The 22,587-nt window shown below is 36.0% G+C and overlaps 1 protein-coding gene across 2 annotated transcripts in view; it reads right to left on the bottom strand.

Annotated features, from left to right (window-relative positions):
- Positions 1-22,587, bottom strand: part of ZBBX (zinc finger B-box domain containing) — a 105,572-nt gene that overhangs the window by 23,128 nt on the left and 59,857 nt on the right. For both annotated transcript variants that reach the window (XM_065876455.1, XM_065876454.1), the window contains exons 9-13: positions 16,482-16,602; positions 7,386-7,495; positions 6,905-7,005; positions 5,640-5,719; positions 3,726-3,865 (exon numbers count right to left, since the gene is read on the bottom strand). In XM_065876455.1, coding sequence (XP_065732527.1) covers positions 3,726-3,865; positions 5,640-5,719; positions 6,905-7,005; positions 7,386-7,495; positions 16,482-16,602 — 552 coding nt within the window. The remainder of the gene's footprint in view (positions 1-3,725; positions 3,866-5,639; positions 5,720-6,904; positions 7,006-7,385; positions 7,496-16,481; positions 16,603-22,587) is intronic.

Raw genomic sequence — 22,587 nt, forward strand, 5'->3', positions numbered from 1 at the left:
GCAGACAGAGCTGCCATTTCCTACGTATAAATGTCTACAACGAACCTCTACAATATTTTTGCAAGATTGTAAAATTCCATTATTAGGATTTATTGCTGCTAAAAAGGTGAGAACACAGCCTCTTAATAATGTTTAAAATGCAATACAGAAAGTACAGATATGATTTAATTTAGTCTCATTAGAAGCCCTTTTAAGTCATAAAAAATAGATGTCTTGGTTCAACATTCAAAAATCAATTATTCTAACCTGTCACATCAACAGGATAAAGAAGAAAAATCACAGGATCATATCAATAGATGCAGAAAAAGCATTCAACAAAATCCAACACTCATTCATGATAAAACCTCTCAGCATACTATAAATAAAGGGGAATTTCCTCAACTTAATAAAGATTACCTAAAAAAAAAAACTACAGTTAATATCATAATCTATGATAAGAAACTAAAAGCTTTATCTCTAAGATCAGGAACGAGATAAAGATGCCCACTCTTACCACTTCTTTTCAACATTGTACTGGAAGCCCTAGCTAATTCAGTAAGACAAGAAAAGGAAGTAAAAGGTGTACAAGATTGGGAAGGAAGAAATAAATCTGATTTTGTTCACAGATCAGATGATTGTCTATGTATAGCTCCAAAAGAGTTGACCAAAAACTTCTGGAATTACTAAGTGATTATTGAATGGTTGCAGGATATAAGGTCAACATACAAAAGTCAATTGCTTTCCTACACACCAACATGAACAAGTGGAATTTAAAATTAATAACACAATACCATTTACATTAGCACACAAAAAATTGAAATACTTAGGTATAAATCTTAAAAAAAAGTAAGATCTACATGAGGAAAACTAGAAACCTCTGATGAAAGAAATCAAAAAACTAAGTAAGTGAAGGGCTAGTTCATATTCATGGATAAGAAGACTCAATTTGTCAAGATGTCAGTTCTTCCCAATTTCATCTAAAGATTCAATGCAATCTCTATCAAAATGCCAGCAAGTTACTTTGTATATATTGACAAAGTGATTTTAAAATTTATATGGAGAGGCAAACACCCAGAATAGGCAACGCAATGTTGAATGATTGACACTATCCAACTTTGAAAATTATCACACAGCTATAGTAATCAAGACAAAGTGGTATTAGCAAAAATATAAAAATAGATCAATGGAACAGAATGGAGAATCCATAAACAGATTCACTTAAATATAGGCAACTGATCCTTGACAAAAGAGTAAAAGCAATACAGTGGAGAAAAGATAGTCTTTTCAACAAATGGTGTTGGAACAAGTGGACATCCACACATCCCCAAATAAATCTGGACACAGACCTTACACTCTTCACAAAAATTAACTCAAAATGAATGATAAACCTAAATGTAAAATGCAAAACTATAAAACTCCTAGAAGATAGGAGAAAATCCAGACAATCTTGGTTATGGTAATGACATTTTAAAATACAACACAAAAGGCAGGATCCATGGAAGAAAAAATTGATAAGCTGGACTTCATTAAAATTAAAGACCTCTGTTCTGTGAAAGACACTGCTAAGAGAATGAGAAGACAAGCCAAATACTTGGAGAAAATATTTGCAAAACACATACATAAAATACTATTATCCAAAATATACAAAAGAACTCTAAAATTTTCAACAGTAAGAAAACAGACAACCCAATTAAAAAATGGGCAAAAGGCCTTAACAGACACCTAATCAAAGAAGATATATATGGCAAATAAGCATATGAAAAGATGCTCAACATCATACATCATTAGAGAATTTCAAATTAAAACGAGATACCACTATACAATTATTAGGATGGCAAAAATCCAAAACACTGACAATGCCAAATATTGGCAAGGGTTTGAAAAACAGGAAGACTCATTTGCTGTTGGTGGGAATGAAAAGTGGTAAAGTCAATTTGAAAGACAGTTTGGTGGTTTCTTACAAAATTAAACATACTCTTACCAACAATTGTGCTCCTTGGTATTTACCGAAATGAGTTAAAAACTTATGTCCAAACAAAAACTCAAACATGGATTTTTATAACAGCTTTATTCATAATTGCCAAAACTTGAAAGCAACCACGATGTTCTTTAATAAGTGAATGTATAAATAAATTGTGGTACATTCAGACAATGGAATATTATTCAGCACTAAAAAGAAGTGAGCTATCCAAGCCATGAAAACACATGGGGCACCTTTAAATACATATTATTAAGTAAAAGAAGCCAATCTGAAAAGACTATTGTATGATTTCAGCTGTATGGCATTCTGGAAAAGGCATAACTGGAGACAGTAAAAAGATCGGTGATTGCCAAGGGTTAGCAGGGAAGTTTGTGTGAAAAGGCAGAGCACAGAGGATTTTTCGGGCACTGAACCTACTTTGTATTATTCTATAATGTTGGATACAAGTCATTATACATTTGTCCAAACCCAGAGAATGTACAACACCAAGAGTGAACCCTAATGTAAACTGTGGATTCTGGGTAAAAATGATGTGTCTATGTTCATTGATTTTAACAAAGTATTGTTAAGTAATTTGTACTACTCTGGTTTGGGATGCTGATAGTGGAAGAAGATATGAGTTTGTGGAGTCTGAGGGTATATGGGAACCCTGTACTTTATGCTCAATTTTCCTATGAACCTAAAACTGCTCTAAAAAATAAAGTCTATTCAAATAAATTAAGTATCTTTAAAGTAACACTTAATGGGCATTTGTATTCAGCATTTTCCCAAAGGCAATTGGAACTCCATGCTCCAGGTAGGTTAAAAATACCTTCTGGCTTAGACCTGGAGCCCTGTAAAGTCCTAAATTCCCATGTGGGTATAGTTCATTGTCATATGATTTAGAGGCTTCGTAGCTGAAAATGTTAAAACCAGCATGATGACTACAAATCACTGTTCTCTACCATCTGTTTCCCAATGAAAAGGTAATCATCAGTTTTACAACTAGTCACTTTAAATAATGATCTCTGGCATCTCTAAAATTCTTCACATAAGATATATTTATTGGTTTTTCTGAAAATCCTAAGTAGATAATATAAAATCCTAAGTAGATAAAAGCAGATTAGAAACAATCTAGTTCCCATATTTTAGTTTCGGAAAGTGAGATCTAAGAAAGGAAGTGACATGTTCAAGGTCACACAGCAACTTAAGGCAGAAATGAAAACAAAACCTGACTCGCAGGCCAGGATACTTTGCTATGACTGTCTTTAAATGATGATCTCAGCATCTAGAAATTAAAACCAGACATTAGCACACAGTATTCTAATCTATAGATCCCAAGGGTACTACTAGTAATAACAATGTAGATATATAAACAGATGATTTGTTTTGGTTTTACCACTAATGTGAAACTTTACACAAACTTAAATATTTTAGGAAAAGATTTAGTGCAAGGGAGGGAGGACAAAAGTGTCAATCAGACTTTTGTCACTAAAAACCCATCTATGTAATCCTTTAAATGCTAGCTCAGTCCATAATAACTTTTAGAGTAGTCCTATACTGGCTGCTTTTTCCTCTGGATACAAATACCATTGTCCATTGACCAAAAAGAGTATTTGATAGAAAATTATGTATTTTCAACCAATTTTCTCCTGAGGACTAAATCTTCTGGGTTTAAAATGAACAGCAAAATAGGCAAAGCTTTTACATACTGCAATACCTATTGGTTTTATTAAGTTACTAACATTCACCATTAATAATATTAAGCAACAACAAAAAAAGTTACCTTTTGAGTCATCTTTACAATAAGAAGTGTTGTTGCTCAGATGAAGATGTAAGAGGTGTGTTTTTCCCTTGGTGAAAATATGATGTTGATGGATGTCATTTTCATATAGAAAAGTATTCTGATAATCAGGAAATGTGCAACTTTCATGTTTAGGGACAAGCAAAAGAAAAGAGTTGAAAGAAATTATATATAAAAAAGTTAAAAGACCCAGCTTATTAAAATAAATACAGTAAAACCTTAAGGGAATAGGGTTATTCACATTAATTTAATATCTGCTTCAACGTACTGTGGACAATTCTGAACTACAAGTAACTAAACAGTATTATGAATTTAAAGGAAATAGGCAACTGGGACAAACCTGATTTAACTACAAATTTTTAATTGACAGTTTCTTGTTAAAAATATTCTGAAATAGGGGTTCCCCTGGTGGTGCAGTGGTTGAGAGTCTGCCTGCCGATGCAGGGGACACGGGTTCATGCCCCGGTCCGGGAGGATCCCACATGCCGCGAGTGGCTGGTCCGTGAGCCATGGCCACTGAGCCTGCGCATCCGGAGCCTGTGCTCCGCAACGGGAGAGGCCACAACTGTGAGAGGCCCGCGTACCACCAAAAAAAAAAAAATATTCTGAAATAAGTTTGGTTTCTCATGGTCTTTCTTCTAAAACTGGAGAGTTATCTTTCAATCTCATCAAGCTCATGAAATCAAGGTTTTATTGCTTAAATAAACTTTTTATTTGTTCATCATGAACTATATGAGTTCAAAAGCCTTACGTGCTGTAGGTTCAAAAGCCTTACATAGCCTTATGTAAGCTCTACATAGTACCATCATAAAAACTCATGGATTATGCTTAACCAAAAAGGTCCTCTTGTGTCACTAATGATGCTTTATGACTCTTAGAAAAGACACGCTCTATGGGCACCTCCAAACCCAAGATGCAAAACTATTGCCAAACTGTAATCAGTAACTTTCTCTGCCTTGTCTAACATGGAGGTCAAAGACTTGTGATAAGATATATAAAAGAATCAAGTTTGAGAGTAGAAATCCATTTCCTTAGGGATATAGTAGTGCATATAAACCTCTTATATACTGACCAGAAGGTTGTCTCCTGCCAAAAGCACATTTGCTGCTAAATATCTGGGTCTATGTGTCCAAACGTGGGGCTTTTTGGGTCTGAGGGCATCACTTAGGCCCACTGCTGCTCCAAAATGCTGACAGGGGCCTAAGGTGATCTGAACATATAAACAAAGAATCGGTGTAGGGGCTACTTAATAGGAACTTCATTCTGCTGTTTACCCAACTTAATGCTTTGTAGTCAAAACGTGAAATCCTAGCTAAAGTTTCAACAGCAAAGAGGACTTAGAATAATTTTTAGCATTACTAACAGATACAGCTAGATATTATTTTTCATTTGGAAATGACAAAATTCTAAAAAAAATTTACAAGCTGAATCATTATGATTCATTATTTAATTTATCACACAGTAAAATCTACCTAGGAAGTAATCTATAGTTTGGGGGATTTTCTTGTCTCTCAACTTATTAACGTACCTGTTTTTATTTAGGGTTCATAACAAACTGAAGAAAAATCCAAAGAGTATCTTTGGAGAAAGTAAGGAAGTTCATATGAAATATATGACTTGGGAGGCCATTTCAAATAATAACAATTCCTAAATACAGAAGCATCTATTAAATAATCCAGATATTAGGTAAGAGTATAAACATATCATTATAGATAATTTTCTAATTACTGAATGCTGATAAATATTAGCAATATTGTACCCAAATTTAAACATGGCTTAAATAAAATATATTCTAACATTAAAGTCACATTTTTTTAATGTTGTGAATTTCTCAAGAGATAGTTAATGTTTTACGAGTTTTTAATAAGTATCAAAAGTGAATTAGAAAGATCTTACCTTTGTTGACTGTCTGCAACTGCTAACTCAACTTTATAAGGCACGACATTTCCCGGTTCTTCAAATTCTGCTTCATCAGTCTTATTAAACGCATGTTGTATAATATTAGTATGTTCAACAAATTTATAATACATTAACCAGCTAATTTGTGCATAATATTTAGAGAATTTTTTTTCTCACAAAGAAATGTCATGAGCTCTCTGACTATATGCCATAGAGCATTAGTTCTAGGAGAACTAAACAAATTCAACAGATATTTGCTGAGGGCTTTTGCTGTGTCAGTACATTTATCACTACTATCACACCCAGAACCAAATATAACAACATAGGTTTTATTTTGTAACTACTAAGCGCCAAGTAGATCAGTGATTAAGATGTTTTTCATTCTCTGGCCAGCATGTCATACCATATGCATCAACAATTTAATGAAGGGCACACACAAATACACATGCATGTTTGTATTTATTTGTTCAGAATCTTCTATTTATCCAGAGCAGAAATAAAAATGTTGCCAGGCATACACACACACACACACACACACACACACACACACACACACACACAGCAGAAGCTATTAACCTCGAGAAGAAAGTAGTACTTAAAAAGGTACTTCCTCGTTGTAGTCCTTCTCTGTGACAACCATAGTAAGAGCAACGCTGAGGACAGTGGGTAACTCAGCTACTAGAGGACTAGAAAGTCAGAAAGGCACTGAGTTTATCACAACTTAACCCTTCAGCCTGGAGCTCTAGCTCTGACTGGCTCTAGCTCCAGCTTATTCTACCTGGTGTCTTCTAGAGGTTTGTATTCAATTTATTATTATACTAAATCCCTTAAATCTTAATACTATCTTTCCTTTAAATAGAAAATATTAAATGACATTCAACAAACTAAATTTATACAAATTTTATTAAATAAATATCATATAATGAGAATAGTCTTTGTTAAAAAGCCTGATAACACAGAGAACTAAATAAAACAAACACTAAACTACATTTCTACAAGTTAAAAGAGTGAAACGTCTTCTCATCTCCCATACTATGACACAATACCAATTTAGCTCACAAATTTACTGTCTACATTAAAATAACAGTCTGTTGTATTCCTGTCAGCATATTTAAATTCAAATACTTGTAAATTTATAATACTTGTTATATACTTGTAAATTTATTTCAACAAGAAATCTTGTTGAAAATAACATGTAGTTGTAACTGTATGTTATGAATTTCCTGTTTGTTAAGTAATATGAGCGGGCATTATGAACTTACATCATCCAGTTCGACTATTTTTAGAGATGGTTCAGGTCTCTCTATGTTTAATTCTTCTACTGGCAGAAAAAGGGCTGGGGGTTGTATTTTGATATCTTCAACTAGAAAATAAGATTAAAAATAATATCATCAAAGCATATACCTTACCTGATAATTCATCGTCAAATAACATAGGCAACAATAGAAGAAGAATGTTCTCCTGTGCACCCACACAAAGGAATAAATACTGTCAATTTTCCCAGTTCAAGAAAAATACACATTTACTTAACATTCGATTTTTAAATGAAACTATTTAAACTAAGGCAAAGTAAATCTAGAGAATGGCAAGGAGAGTGTGCATGACTTTGATCTGGAGACAAAGTGTACACAGTGCAGCTGAGAACGATACAGTAAAGGAAATGAAAAGCAGACGCTGATTCATGCTCAGTGTATATAATTTGAAATAGTAAATTTGAAAATATCTAATTAAGGCTGAACTAACCATCACTATCTTCATCATTTTCATTCTGAGAACACTGTGCCTCACTACCGGTTTTACACTGAGGTATAAAGGTGTCCACTAGCATGTTTTGAAGTTGCTCCTGTGGAGTTCTACAAAACAAGAAAGAAGCAATTAAAAGCCTGAAGTACATTATCTGAAATTTCTCCAGACAAGATCTTGATTTATTTCACAAACAAGTGAGTCTACAAAATTAATAATGAAAACCATAGCCATACCTCTAACTCACAGAAGAAAAGTACAACTGTATAACATAATCTTAATCCACTAAAATAATTTTGTAAATCAAATGAACATCACACAAGTTTTTAATTTCATATCTTATTGTTTTTCCTTTAGGATGAAAATCAAAGTTATGATAGAACTCGGTATTTTTGCAAAAAAACACATGGAATCCATGAAACATATCACACTGTTTAAAACGCTAATTTACAAATGTGTGTTGTATCTCACAGACTTGGCATTATGTTGATAAGTTCTAAGAGAACTGAAGACATTTTTCTGAACTTCCACCAAGCCAGTCGCGTAATAAAATAGGCGTCCACGATAAGAATGTTAGGTGTTCCGGCTGTAGCATCTATTATCTAATTAACAATGAGGTCTGGTGAGGTCTGTCTCACAAACAAGGCAATGAAGCACAGGAATTCTTAGAGGCCTTGTGCATTTGGTTCCAAAGGATAGTCCCAAACAATGAGGAAGGGAGTCACTTTTTAACTGCCCTTAAACCGCACAGCTCTTCTAGATTATGCATGCTCATTGAGTCCCCATATAAAAGTCAGGGCCTTCTTAATAATATTAGCTGGTGACAATAATGCAAAAAATGTACCAGGCTATGTTCTAAACAATTTGGGGTACTGAATCTTAACAGGAATATTAAATAGGTGCTAATATTATCTAAGTTTGATGAGAAAATTAAAGCACAAAGAAGTAAACCAACTTGTTCAGTCATTCAGGTAGTAAATGCAGCAAAGACAATTTGAACTCAAGCAGTCTGCCTCCCTGAGCCCATGTTCTTAATCATTACTCTATATTGCCTCTCTCACAATTTGCAAAGGTACTAAAAATTTAATGATCTCCTGGCAAACTGTGACTATGTGCATTTCCCCAGTATATGTAATGTATATATCAGAACACTCCAAAATATTTATATATTATCCAGCTTTGAAAAGCATGTCATCTTACATCCAAAATTTAATTAAATGATGGAAAATATTAAAGAGTAAAGTTCAAAGACAAACTGGCATCTGGTCACCAGCCTCTTTCCAGTTTGACATAGATATACTGTACTAAAAATTCAATCACTGATACACATAACTGTACTAATATCCAGATACTCCTTCATGAAGTGAAAACTTACCTAATTTTAGGAGGAAAGCCCTGAACCAAAGACTTAGAGAGTCTAGTTAATAGAGCACTGGAGCTGAAGGGGTCCCTTAGATTATTTATTCCAAACTCAATGTTTTTCAGGTGATAAAATTTGGACCAAGAGAATTAAAGTGATTTGCCCATGAACAAACAACTAGTTAGTCAATAAATTAACTCTACATTCTGGATTGGGACCCTAACACAATTGCTTTGTCAAAATATCATGCCACATAAATAAAAGATGACATATGCTTTAGAATAGGATTACTTCACCAGATTTTCCTTTTTTAAAATTTAAACAAATATGTATTGAGCATTGACCAATTCATTTGGGGAAACCAAATTGACCAAATCATTCTTGTGATGAATGGTTCTAACACTGTGAATCAGTGTTAGGCTGTTTGCATCAGAATCACCAGAGAAGATCTTTTTGAATGCAGAGTCTCATACCCATCCTTAAAAACACTGATTTTTAGGTCTGTCTGGGGCCGGGAGGAGAAATCAGCATTCTAAAAACCTCCCCCCATGCTTCTGATGATCAGCTAGAACTGAGAAGTACATATAATAAAAAGAGTAGGGGAACTGGAGTAGAAATACCAGCTAATTTTTAATATCCACCCTTAAAATACTCTAAATCCAAATTGTATGATCTCTTTCATGAAACTTTCCTAGCATTTAAAAGATCCACTAGAAACAAAAGAGAAAATAAACCAGTGGGACTACATCAAACTAAAAAGCGTCTGCACAGCAAAGGGGACCATCAACAAAATGAAAAGACAGCCTACCAAATGAGAAGATATTTGCAAATCATATATTTAATAAGGAACTAATATCTAAGTAATATCTAAGATATATAAATCAACAACAAAAAAACCAAAGAACCCAATTAAAAATCGGCAGAGGATCTGAATAGACATTTTTCCAAAGAAGACATACAGATGGCCAACAGGCTCATGAAAAGATACTCAACATCACTAATCATCATGGAAATGTAAATGAAAACCACAATGAGATATCACCTCACACCTGCTAGAATGGCCATCATCACAAAGGAATAGCAAATGTTGGAGAAGATACGGAGAAAAGGGAACTTTATACACTGTTGGTGGGAATGTAATTTGGTGTAGCCGCTATGGAAAACAGTATGGAGATTCCTCAAAAAATTAAGAATAGAACTACCATATGATCTAGCTATTCCATTTCTAGGTATTTATCTGAAGAAAATGAAAATAATAATTTGAAAAGATATATGTATCCCTTTGCAGCTTTATTTACAGTAGCCAGGATATGGAAACAACCTAAGTGCCCAGCAACAGATGCATGGATAAAAATGTGGTTATACACACACACACGCACACACACACACACACACACACACACACACACTATGGAATACTACTTAGCTATAAGCAAACATAAAATCTTGACATTTGTGACAACATAGATAGACCTTGATAGCATAAGTGAAAAATGTCAGAGAAAGACAAATGATTCCACTCGTAAGTGAAATATAAAAAAATCAAAAACAAACAAACAAAACAAAACAAAAACAAACACATTAATACAGAGAACAGATTAGTGGTTACCAGAGGGGGAGGGGAGTAGAAGAGGGCAAAATGAGTAAAGGTGGTCAACTGCACAGTCACGAATGGAAACTAAACTTTTGGTCGTGAGCAGGTTGCAGTGTGAAATATAATCTGCACACATGAAACATATATATAATGTTATAAACCAATGTTATCTCAACTACAACAGAAAGAACCACTGGACATATTAAGATTGCTATTAAGGTGTATCAACACTTACGTATTGGCAGGTAATATACAAAAATCATTACTATCCAAATAGAAAAGTGATATAAAAACAAAATGCAATAGAACATATATTTATAAGCCTGTTAAGCCTTTTATAAAATATGAAAATTACAGGCAGAAATGAAGTCAGTCATTTAACAAAAGTGTTCTTTTACTGTATAGGAAACTCAGTGTGAAGGGCCTTGAAAGGCAGCTACTAAAAAAGATAAGTGACCTTGGGATTACTTTTATGTACTAATTCCTAAGCTAAAAAGAGGCAATTGACAGATATACACTACTAATTTTCACACCTGAAAGACTGTTATGGACATAATACTTTAAAAGAGATACAGACAACTTGGACAATAGTTACATAGGAATAACCAGAATAGTCTATGTACGAACTTAAAACCCTGCCACGTAAACCACAATGGGATATAACTACACACCTGTTAAAACAACCATCAAAAGAAAAAATAACCTGAGAATACCAGGCACTGGCAAGGATGTGGAGCAACTGGAACTCTCACACATTACAGAAAAAAATGCAAAACTATTCAGTCACTTCGGAAACAGTTTGGCAGTTTCTCATCAAGATAAACCTACATTTACCATATAACTCAGCCATCCTGGTCCAGGTATTTACCCAGGGAATTAAAAACTTATATTCAAATAAAAACCTATATGCAACTGTTTATAATAGATTTAGTCATAATTGCCCCAAACTAGAAACCAGCAGGATGTTATTTAACAGATGAATGGATAAAATATATACCATGATTATGAAATACTACTCTACCATAAAAAGGAACAGACTTTGATTCACTCAAGAACATGGTTGAATCTTAAATGCATTTTGCTAAATGAAGGATGCAAAAAGCTACATATTTTATGATTTAATTTACATGACATTCAGAAAAAGGCAAATGTATAAGGATGGAAACAGACCAATAGTTGTCATGGGTTGAGGAAGAAGGGTTGACTAAAGAAAGAGGAAGCATGAGGGATTATGGGGTGATGGAACTGTATTCTTCAGTACTGTGGTGAACACATGGCTCTAGGCACTGGCAAAAGCCCACAGAACTGTACACAAGTTTATTCAAATTTTAAAAAGTACTCAGGATATGGGCATACCCCAAAGAATGGTAGAACCACTCTAAAGGAGATGGGAAAGTAATGAGTGCCATGGCCTAAGCAACTTTGGAAAACAAGATTTTGACTGGATACTGTAGAAAGCACTATACACAGTGTACTCTAATTGGTAAATTTGTTTCTCACAGTGAAATTAGTTAGAGATTCTGAAACTACTTTACACATATACTAAGGGTGATAAATTAATAAATATATTATAGAAACTGAGAGCCAGGATTCTCACTGCAGGTGAAAGAAACCACAAATAAGCAAAGGGAGAAGGTAAATGAACCAGTTGATGTTGGCTTGGATGTATGAATATGAACTCATGTTTACTTTAATAGGTAGACAGGTACAGAAGTAAATTTAGTTGTGTGTGTATCCTGGGTTAGTATATATACATGTATCTCCTAGATGTTCTCTGAGAAAACCTAGGATCTATGACTCCTGAGTAGCAAAGTGCACACCTAAGTTGAGATCTTGGTTTCTGAATAACAGTCTCCAGTAAAAGGAATCAGGGTTCCTTGGAAAAATGATTCCCGGGTTAGGACAGGAAAATGCATCTCAGGTGCTAGAAAAATAAAGAGATGTTCAACGCAAACCAACCAACAAACAAAAAATGGCAAGAACGTATTGAAAGGAGCGAGAAGTCAACCTGAAGGAGTTCTCAGTGATCAAAGCAGGAACTTGAGTCAAAAAATAAATGACAATCTTATTGGCTATTAATCCAAAATAAAATAAATATCCATGAGTCCACATAAATAAACAATTGAATAAATAAACCAAAGTGGGAAAAGAGATATTCTTCCTTGAAGAATTCCAATTAATAAATGTAGAAGGAATAGAGGAAATAGAAAATCCCCACTAGAGCAGCAGAGTAATAACTGCTACAGGCAAAATCCACTGACAAATGCTAAAATTAGTAGATGAAAGTTTAAAGAAAAACAGAATTTTGCATCATCTCAAAGTATCTCCCCTAAAATATTTATTACTGTGATGTGATTAAGTCCCCCCCCACCCAATTCATATGTTGAAATTCTAACACTCAGTGTGATGGCATTAAGAGATGAGGCCTTTGGGAGGTGATTAAGTCATGAAGGCAGAGTCCCCACATGGGATTAGCACCTTTATAGAAGAGGCTCATGAGAGCCCTGCGAAGACACCATGAAAAGATTTCTCCTATGAACCAGGAAGCAGGCCATCACCAGACTCTGAATCTGCTGGTATCTTGATCTGGGACTTCCTAACCGCAGGAACATTAAGAAATAAATGTTTGTTTTTTATAAGCCACCCAGTCTATGGTATTCTGTTATAACATCCCAAATGGACAAAGACAGAAATGGGTACCAGAAGTGGGGTGCTGCTATAAAATTCCTTAAAATGTGAAAGCAGCTTTGGAGCTGGCTAATTAGTAAAGGCTGGAAGAGGTCTGAAGTTCATGCTAGGAAAAGGCTACATCGCTATTAATAGACCTTTAAAGACAATACTGGTAAGGGCTCAAAAAAAAGAGAGAGCTGTAGAAAAAGCTTCAATAGTCTTAAAGAATACCGAAGTAATCCTGAAAAGAATGTCAGTAGTAATATGGATGGTAAATGCCATTTTGATGAGGTATCAGATGGAAGTAAGGAACAATTTATCATACAGTGGAGGAAAGGCAATCCTTGCTAACAAAGTGGCAAAGAGCTTAGCTGAATTGCATTCATGTCCTAGTGTTTTATGGAAGGTAGAACTTGTGAGTAATGAAATTAGACATATGGCCGAGGCAATTTCTAAGCAAAGTGTTGAAGGAGAGGCCTGGTTTCTCATGACTGCTCATAACAAAATGCAAGGAAGAGAAAAATGAATTAAAGACAGAATTAATCAAAAGAGAAGCAAAACTTAAAGATTTGGAACATTCTCAGCCTATTTATATTTATATTGAAAAGTATGACACAACCTATACAGGAGAGAATAGGAAGTATATGGCCAAAGGATCATCTCACAGGGAGATCAGTCAGCCATCTAAACAGAAGATATGACCTATTATCCAAGACAATGGAAGAATGATCCCAAAGGCAATTCAGAAATCATCAGGGCTATCTCTCCCATCACAGAGAGCCCCGTTAGAGCAACAGCCCAGTAAATCCCTGGGGGCAAGGCTGCCCTTGTGACCCCAGACTAGACCAGCCACACAATTCAAACCCAGGGAAGTCACAGGCATGTCACCGAGCTCAGAGCCATCTTAGGAATGGGGCCACTCAAAGCCACAGGGCAGAGCCAACCAGAGCCTTGGGGGCCCAGCCCCTGCCAGGCAAAGCTCGGGGCAGAACTGCTGCCTCAGTGTGTCCGGAAGTGGGGCTTCTATCCCAGTGGGCCTGGACAGCAGAGGATACTCTCAAGATTTAAGGTCTAATAGCATTTGCGCCGTTAGGTTTCAGACTTGCTCAGGACCTGTTACTTCTTTTTTATTTCCAATTTATCCCTTTTAGAATGGGAATATCTATCCTATGCCTGTCCCACTTTTGTATTTTGGAAGCACAGAACGTGTTTGATTTCGTACGTTCACAGTTAGAGAGCAATTTGTCTCAGAATGAATCAGACATTGAATCTCACCCATATCTGATTTAGATGATACTTAGATAAGACTTTAGAATTAAGACTTCAGAATTTTGAGTTGATGATGGAAGGAGTTAAGACTTTTGGAGCTATTGGTATAGAATGAACATATTTTGCATGCGAGCAGGACATAAACTGGTGGAGGGCAAGGAGCAGAAAGCTCTCTTCTGAATGTTTGTGTCCCCACAAAATTCGTATGTTGAAATTCTAACCTCCCAGGTGATGGTATTAGGTGGTGAGCCTTTGGGAGGTGATTAGGTCAAGAGGGTAGCACCCCCATGAATGGGATTAGTCTCTCCCCAAGAGAGACCTCTCACCCCTTCTGCCCTGTGAGGACACAGTGAGAAGACAGCCCTCTATGAACCACGAAGCTGGGTCTCTCCAGTCACCAAGTCTGCTGGCACCTTGATCTTGAACTTCCCACCCTTAAGAATTGTGAAAAATAAATGTGTGCTGTTTATAAGCCACCCAGTCTATGGTATTCTGACAGCTTGAACAGACCACAATGTTAATTACGAAAGGAAAAGAGTGGTTTTGCAGCAGGGAACCTTGGTGAGTACCACATTAACCATGTGTTCAAGGTTAACATCCAGGTGACGAGATATACTGATAGTATGATCGGGTGATATCATGCACTGAGAAGGGTGCGTCCTCTCTGTGGCATTCTTCCTCAAAATGCACAACCTCAATCTAATTATGAAAAAACACCAGATAGACCCACACTGAGTATATTCTATGAAATATCCAGCAAGTGCTCATGTCCAGGTCATGAAAACAAGGGAAGACTGAGGAATTGCAATGGATAAGGAGATAGGACAAAACTGCAATGTGAGATCCTGAATTGAATCCTGAAACAGAATAAGGACGTTAGTGACAAAAACTGGTGAAATCCAAATAAAGTGTGTAGTTTAGTGATTTATATTGTACTAATGTTAATTTCTTGGTGTTGATACATGCACTATGATTATGTAAGATGTTACCATTAGAAAAGCTGAATGAATGGCAAGTGGAAATTCTTCGTGTTGTTTTGTAACTCTTGACTGCATGTCTTATTTCAAAATTTTAAAAAAAAATTAAAAGAAAAGAAATCTGCCCATGAAAAACAGCTGAAGGGGTGTGGGGGCAGATGGTAACCTGTCAAACAGAAGCTTCAAGGAAGTCATGAGGGCTGATTTTTAAAAATATGAAGGGATACCATGAAGAGGAGAGATTCAATTGGCTCAGTATTGGTTTAATTGGTAGAATTAGGGCCAAGTTAGCAACTAGTCAGAAAAAATTGCAGCTCACTAGGAGATATCACAGGAGACAGAATGTTCCAAGGATGGAGTGGGTCATCTCGGGAGATGGCTTTGTATGACTGGAAGTGAATGAAGCAAGGGCTCGAAAACCACTCCTCAGGTACATTCTAGACAGGTTTTCTAACACCCTGCTCCTCAAAATGTGGTTCAGAGACTAGCATTACCCACGGCAGTATCACATGGGAGCTATCAGAAATTCAGAAATGCAAAATCTCAGGCTCCACCCATACCTACTGAAGAAGAATCTGTATTTTGCCATGGTCTCTAGCTGATTCATAGGCACAATGAAGTGTGAGTAGCACTGCTATAGGGGAAACTGAGACCATGGCCTTTAAAGGTACCTTTAAAGGCTCTTATATCATGGTAAAATTATGCATGACTCCAACATGTACTCAGTCATCGATTTGGTTTGATATTTAACTTTTAAACCACTTATGAAATGCTACATCTATTGATATAGGCTTTGAATAAAATATATTTGAATACTATTAATAAAACTATAAAATCAAAGGTCTGCTTAACTTAAAAGTAACTTTAAAAGTAACTTAAAAGTTTCTGAAGAGTACAGCTCAAAAATTACCTCTTCAAAGTAAGCTTTCATTTATCACATTATTTTTGCTATTATGTTTAAATTCTATACCATATTTGTGCCTTGTTTCCCACATACACATTTCCACTTCTCAAGGCAAACCCTAAATCAATCACACATTACATACATAAATAGAATTAAAATTCTTATCAGAACGGTAGAAGCTTCACAGGGATTTAATATTGCTTTAAAATTATTTATGCAAATGTGAAGTGCAAAAATAACAGTGCTACAAAAAAGCATGTCACACACGGATCGTAAATAGCTTTTACATTTCTTACTAATAATGCAAAAAATCAGAAAATACCTTCTGTGTTTTTTAAGCCATAATTTTTCCATGTAGGATAGACTGTCTTCTTTAAATTCAATCGTAAGTGGTTCTGTCCAAATTCTCAGATTAGTTTGTACTTCACATTCTTCCAATGACTCTATAAAAATAAACATAATATGCATAATTAAGGTAACCTAGTCTACAAATTAGCACATCTTCTCTCAAGATATAGAACTCACCATTTTTGAGGCAAATGTGCTTTGATATTTGTCTGTATAATCAATAGTTCTAGGTTTAAATGATGCAAAAGTGTTAAATATTGGTGATTTATTATATTACTGTATAGTTTTCTTCAATAATTTCTTGAAATGAAAAAAAATCTTATGATTCACAAGGTTTTTTAAAGCAACTAATTATTTTACACGATAAAGATAAATACAAATGGATTCATTATATATTCTATAAATGCACACACACATAAAGGTACGTGTTAGAGCCACTGACAATAATATTTACACATTATGGGAAACAGAAAATAAATAACTCAAAATGGCACCTGGAGGAGACAATTGTCCTCATGAATTTATATCTACATGGCAACTTACTTCCAGATGCTTAAGATGTTTCTGAAGTACTACTAAATTAAAACCACCATTCAAAGATATTTAGAACTGATGGAGATTTCTGGGAAAGAAAGCAGCATAAATACAGAGTTACTAGTCTCTCCACCCTCCTAGATATTAGCCCTCTTTCCATAATGACCACAACAGGAGGAAAAATGTGGGAGAAGATAGAGAAGTAGTAAAGAGGGAAACAATTATTTTTTTATAGACTGAAACTAGAGAATAATCCCAAGCTCATACTGCAGCCTTTAATAAATAGCTTTTAGAAACAGCCAAATGCCAGCAATAGAAATAAACCAAAAGAATGTAAGTCATCCACTCCTATTCCTCCCAAAGTGTAGAGCAGTGCTGAAGAAAGCAACTGGAGGATGTTCTGGGAACCACCATCAGAATGCAGGAACTGAAAGAGTAGGAGTCAAGGACAAGAGCAAGTCATAGAAAAAAGGAGAGCCCTCCACCGTGAGTCCTCCTTTTCATAAGAAAACAAAATATTTCCCGGCAGGGAAGCTGAAAGAGAAAAAAAATGAGGACTCACTTTTTTTTCTGTCCAGGTCATGGAGAAGAGTCTCTTGGCTTGAGAGATAACCCCCAAGTCTAGAAGGGTGATGAGGAGGAAGGAGATGAAGCAGCTGACCTGGGACTCACTCTTCTCCCATCACCAATGGCACATTCCCAGGAAATAAATACGGCAAGTAGCCTGGGTTAACTTGCTTGTGAATATGCTAATAACTAGACTTTCTGGCAAACAGATTAATGATATTTTCTAGAAAGAGAGACTTTAACTACGTAATGCATTCAGCAGGATAAGCTTTGTTTAAAATTGCTTACATAAAACAAATCTAGAACACATGGATTCATGAGTCATGTCTCCCTGAACAATGCCACACAAGCTATGGAACTGAGGTTCTGGTTTGCTCCCTTGTTTAATGGTTCTCTAGCTACCTTTTGTGTGAAGTTCTGTAAGGGATGATGGGTATTTTCCTTAATAGACAATGCTTTTAAAAGTCTTAAGGTAAATTTGCCCAAGGTATTTAAGGAACAGCCAGGAGGCCAGTGTGGCTGAAACAGAACAAGCCAGGGAGAGAGTAATAGGAAGTGAGATCACAGAGATAGGGACTTCAGATTACATTGAACCTTCTAGGCCATTGTAAGTATTTGCCTTTCACACTGAAGGAAATGAAATTACAGTTCACTGAAACGTAATCAAGTTAGAAATCAATAACAGAAATCACTAGAACACTTGAAAATTCAAAGCTAATGGCCAAGAAACACAGGAAAACATACTCAATGTCATTTGTAATGAGGTACACAAATGAAATATACAATTTCATCTCTATCAGACCAGCAAAAATTTTTAAAAACTGACAGTTAAAGTGTTGGTGATAATGGGAAGCAGCCAAACCATTTATATACTGCAGAGAGGAGTATAAACTAACACAAATACTCTGGTAAAAAAATTCAGGTTAACCTAGTATAGTTAAAAACACAGACACCCTATGACCCAGCTATTCTGCTCCCAGGAAGAGACACCTAGAAATGTGTACACATGTGTATTAGGAGACCTGTGCAAGAATATTCAAAACAGCAGTGTTTGCTGGGTAGGGTTAAGGGAATAAGTGATGTTGAAGCACTCAGAAACTAAAAATAATGGAAAGCTGTTACCAACCCTAGGCTTGAGAGGACAAAGTAGGAGAAATTTGTAAGAAGTCATTGAAAGCAAGGGCTGTGGATGAAAGGTCATCTACGTGCTGCTCTGTAACATAAGTAGAAAATGCAGTCACTGCAAAATCTCAGCATATCAAGGAGAGGAAAAGTAAGTACTTCTACCTCTTTCTTACCCCAAATGGGAATCAACCTAAACAAACATCAATATTTACACAGGTAAACAGTGGTGTAGTCATATAAAGAAGACTTTTAAGCATAAGACTCTTAAGCAGGGAAAATGAATGAAATACAACTATGCACATCTTTATGGGTAAATCTCAGTAAATTATGTTGAATAAGTTAAACAGGTTGAAAAAGAGTACATATACTAGTTTTCCATTTACACAATGTTTAAATACATGCAAATTTAACAATATATTGTTTAGAGATACACACATGCAGTAAACTGCAAGGAAATCAAGGGAATGAAAAAATACAAATCCAGGCTAGTGATAATCACTTAGAGGGGAGGGAAGAGGAAGAGAACAGGTTCTTATTGTTTTGTTTTTCTCCATAAGGTATATAAATTTTATAAATGTTCTCTTCATCTGCTTAATATCTTAGGGAAAGGAAAATATTTACAGACACATACATATAATACACACGCACATAAACAATCACATTTATAATACTCTGAGGCAAAATAAAATCACATATTATATCAACTGAAGTCCTCATCTTAATGATTTCTCCATGGCAACCGCACTGTTGACCTCATTTCTTTACTTAAAAACACTGTCCTCCATGGGTTTTTATGATAATACACTTTACCAACTTTCCTCCTATATCTATGCCACACTTTGCCTTGTTTGTAGCCTTGTCTTTCCAAGCCACTAAATGTAATTCCTCTCTAGCTTGTTGTGCTACAACCTTGCTCTCTGAGGTCACAACACTTTAACTGCTCTCTGAGGTCCATGCACATCTACCTTCTGTTCCATTAACACGATATGCTCTCTTCATCATGGAGCCTTTGTACATTCTAATGTGTCTCCACTCTCCAACTCATTTTCTAGACTTCAACTTGAATCTTGGCTTCTTAGAAATCCCTTTTTAATTATCAGTCAGGGTTCTGACAGGAAAGAAAAAACTCAAAGGGGTAATTTGAAGAAGATCAAATGAAGGGACTAACTTATAATCATGTTAAGGTTAAGGGAACAAGTGATGTTGAAGCACTCAGAGACTAAAAAAGTGGAGAGCTGTTACCAACCCTAGGCTTGAGAGGACAAAGTAAGGCAAGTGTTGTAAGTAGTCATGGAAGGCAATGGCTGTGGATGAAAGGTCATCTGAGTGGAGCTAATGATATATGCAGACAAAGCAGTAACTGCAAAATCTCAGCACATAAAGGAGAGGGAGAGTGAATACCTCTACCTCCTTCTTCTCACCCTTCAATGTTCTGCTAGTGTCTCCAACTGGTCAAACCCAACCAGAAGCCAGAGAACAAGGGAGTTCACGTGATGCAGCCTCTAAAGATCAACCTCTAGGGGCACAGAGTAGGGCAGAAATGGGAAAGAACGGATCTGGAGAGACAGAGTCTACTTAGTTTGCATCTAAGCATCCATTTGTCTGTCTGTCTCTTCCTCTGAAAACAAAACAAAACAAAACTAAACTAACTCATGTCTGAAGCACAGGGAACACAAAGTTCTACAGCCACTATGTATCAGAGGGAGATTTCAATTTAGTGATACTCCCAACTAAATTTAAATGTTAGATACCAGTAGTATGTGTCATATTAGGTATCAGGAAAAAGAGAGGAGAAAAAAAAACAATTACTCAATATAAAACTTAGCTGCCACGGTTCTTCATTTTGTAGCTGGTTTTGAAGCCTACCTTGATTTGTTTACCATAGCTTCCTTCTCTCACCACCTATTCTGTTTACCTTACTGTCTGCCAACCCCTTTTACCTAGTAGAGTGACTAAAATCTTCATTCTCGAAAGATTCAAGACCGTAGAAGCCCTCTTTTCATTGGCTTGCCACATTTTTCCAATGAACATTATTACTGGACACAGAAAAATTAAGTATGCCACTGAATGGTTTGCAGATGAAGTCTATCTTTTCTTTATTGTATGATAACAATCTAATTGTTCCTTCATACTTGTGCTCAAACAACATGGTCAGTACAGCGACCCTTCCTGACTATTAACTCAGTGCTGATGAGCCCCAAATGGCAGTGGGTAGTCTCAGCTTCCTGTTTAATGGAAGTTTTGCCGGAGTTTCATGTAATATAGAGCCCCTTGTAGGAAAAGCACCCAAACTCACAAGATGTTGTTTCTCAGCTGGAACCCATACTGAACCTTCAGCAGGCCATTCCACAAAACTATCAAGCTAGCTGGATAGTGCTGCACATGGTAAGATGAGTGAATTCCATGAGTATGAGCCTATTCCTATACCTTTTTCATAATAAAATGAGTGTCTTGATCTAAGACACTCATTGTGTAAGACACCACAGTGACAAATAAAGCTTCTGCTGGCAGATACACTACAGGAAGAGAAGGCAAATCCTTTTCTGAAATATGTAGCTTTTCCCATGAGGACAAATTACTGCCCTACCCATGATGGAAAGGGTCCAATATAATCATTCTGCAACAGATACTCCCTGTTCACAAAATCCACTTAGCATCATGCCATCAATCTAATGGGCGAACATTATCTTTTGTGCAATAGCAAGACAATCAAGGTTCTTTGGGACTATATAATGCTAGAAAGCTGGAGAGCTAATGTAGGTCTGAAGCAAGACTGTGAAGGTATACTGTAACCCATATGATATCAACGATCTCTGGCTATATTTATTAATAGAAATGGAAAAGAATACATCTGATATGTCAAGGAGCAGTAAACTATAGCCCTTGGGCCAAATCTGGCCCACTGCTTTTGTATGGCTTTCAAGCTAAGAATGGTTTCTACATATTTTAATGGCTGAAAAAACATCAAAAGAAGGATAATATATTGTGACATGTGAAAATTATGTAAAATTCAAATTTGTATCCATAAACAAGGTTTTATTAGAAAATAGTCACACTCGTTTGTTTATATATTGTCTTTCATGATACAGTGGCAAAGTTGTATGGCCCTTCTGAATGGCCCTCAAAGCTTAACGTATTTACTATCTGTCACTTTACAGAAAAATCAACCCCTAGGCTAGGTCAATAGCTGTCTCCCTCCTCCAACCATGGAGAATGTGTTGGTTTTCTCCAGCAAAGACACTACATCCAGAAAAGCAACTGTGACCTGTATCATCATCATCAGATCAAGTTTAATCTGTAGTCATTTTCCAAGATCATTGGCTTTTGTACCAAATAAGTAAGTTAAATGGAAATATAATAAAAAGCAGTATTCCTGCATCTTTCAGGTCTTTGATGCTGGCATTAATCTTTGCAATACCCAGGTATTGCTTCTGGCATGGTATTTTATTAGCATGGACATTGGCAAGGGAGGGAGACAGTTCTAGGGTCTTCTACTTACGTACTACCATAACAACCTTCATGCCACAGGTCAGACCATCAACATAGGCATTATTCCTGTTACTAAGTACATCCGTTCACAAGAATCAAGACTGGAAAAATAACCACATAATGGTCCCACAGTCCCAAGGCACTATGAGACAGAATAAAGATAAGATTCTATCTATCATTCCACTTCCATAAATCTCTAAGACTGACTGGTGGATTATGGTGGCACTTAGGGTCTCCAGGGTGTCTAACTGTCAGTTCAGACCCAGAATCTAATAACCCCTCTGAAGGTCTGGGCATTGCCTTTCCTCAGTGCATGTTTATCCTGGTAAATAGCCATAAATTCTGTAGTGAAAGCTTAGAGGAAG

The sequence above is a fragment of the Phocoena phocoena genome, chromosome 4, assembly GCF_963924675.1.
Source record: "Phocoena phocoena chromosome 4, mPhoPho1.1, whole genome shotgun sequence".
NCBI lineage: Eukaryota > Metazoa > Chordata > Mammalia > Artiodactyla > Phocoenidae > Phocoena > Phocoena phocoena.